Source organism: Myzus persicae, unplaced genomic scaffold (assembly GCF_001856785.1).
Source record: "Myzus persicae strain clone G006 unplaced genomic scaffold, MPER_G0061.0, whole genome shotgun sequence".
NCBI classification, from domain to species: Eukaryota; Metazoa; Arthropoda; class Insecta; order Hemiptera; family Aphididae; genus Myzus; species Myzus persicae.
In genome coordinates, this window is record NW_019101230.1 from 7,382 (window position 1) to 13,012 (window position 5,631).

Sequence of the window (5,631 nt, forward strand, 5' to 3'; positions counted from 1 at the left end):
ATATTATTATTATTATTATTATTGTATAGGCGCACTCGCTGAAGTGCGGATTTTCATTTAAAGTATATCGCTGTTTGTGGGGGGGCGAGGGGATAGGGTATTATTAATATTTCAACCGGAATAAATCAAATTCACGAATGTTGTTGGAATTCAATTATTTAGTTATATTTCAGTCTTGCATAACGGTTTTGATGTAAAGACATTCGGAACAATTGCGGTAACATAAACCATAAATATTAAATTTAATTAATAAAACAAATTTATTTGTATGTATTGTTACGTCGTGTTGTATACCACTCTCATTGTGCGGTTACATTATGGGTTTTCATTTTTCATAATTTTACACCCTCCGGAACCGCTTTCATCCAGGTTTGAATAATGTTCGTTTTATTACTCCTGTAAAACGAAAAAAAAAATACATAAATATATATATATATATCCCCAGCTCTTCGAAAATCCTGAGACTTTAGTGATGTAAAGTTAATTACCGGTAAACCTCGGGAGCGGAGCAGAGCAGGAACAGTCCCCGGAGATGCCCTTCGGCGACAACTAATGGAACGAACGAAAAACCTAATCAATTTAACGGGAAAATGGAGACTTTTCCCTTTTTTCCCTCTCGAACCCGAGACAGAAGTAAAAATACAATTCACAGTGAATAAAAATAAAAAAAACATGATAGTCAATTTTTACACCACTCTTATTTATTCTATTTGAAATAAACATCAAAATCCATTAGGCGCTACAACAAGCGACTACCAATGTAAATTCGACTGTTGCCACGGTGTAATTTTTTTTCTGGTAAATGTTGAGACTTTAATGAATAAAACAAAAATGAAAATAATAATCAAACGCTATTTTAGCACACCAACGTGCATATTATGAGCAAGTGTCTATATAATATGTATATCATTCCCATTGCACGCCGCATTTTATGAAAAAGCGAGACTCCAACGTCCTTCGCCCTCCTTTATCAGCGTTTATATTTTAATACTTCGATATGACTCGTACACAATAAGCCGTATGTATTATGTTGCGTATACTTATGACGGTGTTTTTATGTTTACAGTGATCTGAGCCATAATCGGTTGCTGTTCGTCGGGAAGAGCATGTTGAAGGGTGCTCAAGCCTTAAGAACTTTGTAAGTATTTAAACAAAACAAACAGAAATAAAAATAAAAATTTTCCAACGATCCCCAACAGGTACATAATATTGAAACTTATTGACTAAACGCGGGGGCTTAATTTCAATTTATGAGTTAATTTTTTCCCCCTTTTAAAAAAACTTTCCGTCGTCGACTTCATTCTTTTGCATTGTGAAATCGCTTTCGTTCGTCGGAGCGCAGAGTATTTCATTCATATTTTTTAATCGACCACAATGAAAATGTCTGCAAAGAATAAAAAGAAAATTCAAATGTCCCACCGCCTGGCTATCCCTCCCCGTCGTCTTCGTCGCGACGGAGGGACAAAACTTTCCGATACATTATTCTTCGTTATATTTCCTACCCGCCTGCACTTCCTCGTCCTCTGTCTCGTTCGCACTGTTCGGTTTCAATAACGTCGCGAATAATGGTATTATTTTTCACGGTTGACGATTAATTGTGAAAGAAACGGAGAAAAAAAAAAAGTTCATAATACATAATATCGCCCATTCGTTCGTTCACAGGCTAATGGACAACAACCGTCTCCTGTGCATTGACGAACACGCCATCAAAGGACTCAAAGACCTGGAAATACTGTAAGCATTAAAACGTTCAGGGCGGAATTAAAAACGAAAACAACGCCAATTATACTTATACATGTGTGTGTGTGTGTGTGTTTGTTAATTTCCACAGAACTCTCAACAACAACAACCTGACCACGCTGCCGTCGGGGCTGTTTTCCGACCTTTACCGCCTGCGAAACATCCGGCTGTCCGACAACAAGTTCCAGTGCGACTGAAAGCTCGAATGGTTGTACCAACAATGGTTACCTAGGATTCCTAGACTCGGATCGTCGACCCACTGCCACGGGCCGTCGAACATGGCTGGTCTGCCACTGGCCGATATGCACAAACACCACATGCAGTGCGGTAATTATACAATGCGCACGACAATAATTAATAGTATTTTATGTCATAATAATAATAATAATAATGATAATATAATGAAACATGACCAACACATTTTTAATAATGGCAAGGTTATAATACAATCTTAGCGATTTTTTTACGATTTATCAGATACGCAAAAATAAAACTTTAAAGTCACAATTAATTATGATAGGTATGCGTGCAGCATATTGTATAATATGATTATGTTATGAGTCGATAGTCGGTTTCAGCCTATGAAATCGATGGTACTTTTTGGCTTTGTTTACCTTTAAATCTGCATAATATATTTATAATATTGTTTAATTCCGACTAAAGAATACAAAATAAATATTTTAAATAATTTTCCTGCAGTTATAACTTATAAGACATTTATTCACTGGATATTAAATATTTGATGTAATTTCCGCCGTCGATATTTTAAAACCGGATATTTTATCTCCCACATCCAGTGAGAAGGTGGTGTGAATAACGTCTAAATTTTAAGTAAATTATTTTCATCAGTGAAAATATAAATATTTTTAATTAAAAAGTACGTTGAAAATTACTACAAAAACAATTATTTTCCTATGTGTATATGAAAGTCAATTAGGTACTTGACAATTATTTTTATGGCTACAATTTTCAAACAAAATGAAAATTAATATATTTGAACATAAACTATATTATAATTTTTAATATATTTACATTCATAATTCATAATTATAATAAAGTGCAAACATTTTCTACAATTGTTTGAATGGACAAAAAAATAGCTTTTAAACACGATACATTGAATTTATTCGTACCATTTACCTTTTTATTACGGTAGGTACATTTAAATTTGAAATTAAATCACAATTAAATGTGCAAATTCGATAATTTTTTTTCGTCAATGTTAAATTGTTAGTTATTGTTAAATCATTATTCACATAAAAACCTGATATTTTAAATGTATATTTTTGAATCAGAAAATTTAACAAACAATTTATCGTATTCATTAGATCTATACAACTGCACATTAGGACCACGAGTAATGATTATAATATAGTTTTATTATGCTCCGCGCCATATAGAGTAATGCAATCAAACGCTTGTACATATCATTATACGCATTCGGTTGATTACGTGTATATAGCTATACCTAATATATATATATATAAAGGTATAATGTACTGTGGCCAACAATAATTATATAATAATAGTAGGTATCTATAGTCTACAGGGTCTCATTAGACTTATAAGGCTATTGTGACACTTTGGCTAATACAGCGTAATTTACGATTGTATTTTAACTCCTCGCAGACGGCGATTTCGACGGGGAAACGGTGGAATGTGGTCCTGGCATCGAAGACCAAAAGTCCTCGTGCCCGCATCCGTGTTCGTGTGAAGAGGGGGGCATCGTGAATTGCAGGGAGAAGTCGTTGACCAAGGTGCCAACCAAATTGCCGGAGGACATCGTAGAACTGTAAGCATGACTATTATATTATATCCTCCGTAACCCACCCCGCCAACTGTTACACCCACCCATTAGCCAAATCAGCGTTTTTTATCAAAAAATTCGTCATACCTACATAATATTATATTAAATTATTTAGATGGTGTACGGGTAAAATGGAATAAGTCAAAATGCTCACTTTTCAGGAAACGAATAAAACGTCTCATTTCCCTGCAGTTAAGTACTCAACTATGACCTTTTCATTCTTTACAGATGAATGAATATAAGAAAAAGTATACGAAAACCGAATAACTTAGGACATAATATTTTGTTTCTGAGAGACGGTGTATAGGTAATAACCGATAAATTTCCAAACAACTGACTTGTCTGTTCCACTTTACCCCGCGCTCGTCGACCATCATACATCATATTATTATACCATTTATACCAATGTTATGTGTATGCGGTGAAATGATGATATAAATTGTTTTTATATTTACCTCGGTTTATCACTTTTCGCAGGAGACTGGAACAAAATCAAATCACCGAAATCCTCCCCAAAGCGTTCGTTAAATACAAACGTCTGCGAAGAATGTAAGTACAAATACAACTACAGTTATAATTGTTTAACACAACATAATTAAAAAAAATTCTATATCATATACGCGTGTACCATAATTGTAAAAACACACAACAAAATCGAATGACGATGGTAGTTTTGCCGTGTACTTACGTGTGAACTACAATAATAAAATCGTTTTCAATCAAATGTAAAATAATAATAATAATAATAATAATAATCTACAACCGACGCATATATTTTAGCATTTCTATTTGCTCACGAATGTCGGTGAACAACCGGTTAATACGAATTGAAATTTAGTCGTTGACGAAATATGTATAAATTATATTTTTTCCGCCCGTAAATATAATATCGATTCGCACTGTACCTATAATTTATTCATCGCAACAAGTGTAATTGGTCTTGACATGACTGCGTGCTTCGCATTTGACTAAACGTAATGTTCTCTAAATTGTGCGTCTCTTCGCCGTTCTTTGTGGGCCAATCATATAAAAATAAACTTTGCAACGTGACCATAATATTAACGTTATCCATATGTATAATACATTAACGGAAGAATCGTTTTTTATTTTTTTTTTCATTTCAATTAAACAGATAGGTAACTATTTACTTTACTTATTAATAACACATTAATATGTATTTACAGTGACCTCAGCAAAAACCAGATAACAAAAATATCGGTGGACGCCTTCCAGGGTCTGAAGTCGTTAACATCTCTGTAAGTATACACACTGTTATGCATATGATTAACTGTTTGAAACACTTTTTTCTCCTCGCGTAGATCGTAAAATAATTTTACGATTTGGCTCCCAAGAAAATGTCTTTTAGTGATGTTAAAGGTTTTTTTCAGTTACACACTAGTCATTCGCGATGGGAGTATTATAGCGTGCATAAGGCATCATGTACATATATATCATACGTGGGTCTATAACTGGTTTTGCTTTCGACCTATCGCCAGCGTAATTGTTGGTTGCGAAAAAAATCATCCGCAATTTTTCTGAAAAAAAAAAATACGCAGTCCGTTTTATTACCTTTTTTGTTCTGTATATCGATACACGCCTAAAGTTATTTTTCCCGGTGCAAATGGGGATTTCAAAAAAAAAAAAAAAAAACATTTTGAATGGTTTCCAAATGTGCCACGAGCTTTTTTATGTACGCCAAAGGGTCGGTGCGCTCTTGTTTAGGCGGTCGTAAATTCGCTAAAAGCCATTATCAATGACAATAACAGGCGGCGTGTAAGTTTGCCTTAGGCTTTTATCTGCAGACTTATTTATTTACTCGTTGGTTAACGAAAAAAATGTAAACGTTTATCACATCTAGCACTCGCATAAATGGCTAAAAACGTCATAATAATTTTGTTTTCCGCACCACTGCTGCCCCGTGTAAACGTTTTCCACTATTCGCGACGAAAATTCTAATAATTATATTCCGAAAACCGTCAAATGTATAAACGGATAATCCACCTGTTGTAGGCGAGTGTTGCAGTATCTATATATTGACAATATAATAACGTTTGCAATTTGAATATAAATATAGAATAATATAT

General features: G+C 34.0%; 1 protein-coding gene across 1 annotated transcript; it reads left to right on the forward strand.

Moving 5' to 3' along the window:
- Positions 1 to 1,046: 1,046 nt before the first annotated feature.
- Positions 1,047 to 4,823, forward strand: LOC111028278 (protein slit-like). Its single transcript, XM_022306863.1, has 6 exons — positions 1,047 to 1,138; positions 1,663 to 1,734; positions 1,832 to 2,067; positions 3,370 to 3,532; positions 4,025 to 4,096; positions 4,732 to 4,823. Exons 3-6 carry the CDS (start codon positions 2,019 to 2,021, stop codon positions 4,805 to 4,807), a joined length of 360 nt encoding a protein of 119 aa, XP_022162555.1. The 5' UTR covers positions 1,047 to 1,138; positions 1,663 to 1,734; positions 1,832 to 2,018; the 3' UTR covers positions 4,808 to 4,823.
- Positions 4,824 to 5,631: the final 808 nt, after the last annotated feature.

Coding starts and splice junctions, on each gene's coding strand:
- LOC111028278 (XM_022306863.1), top strand. CDS start 2,019: ATGGCTGGTCTGCCACTGGCCGATATGCACAAACACCACATGCAGTGC. Junction 3,533..4,024: donor CCGGAGGACATCGTAGAACT/GTAAGCATGACT, acceptor CACTTTTCGCAG/GAGACTGGAACAAAATCAAA. Junction 4,097..4,731: donor TACAAACGTCTGCGAAGAAT/GTAAGTACAAAT, acceptor ATGTATTTACAG/TGACCTCAGCAAAAACCAGA.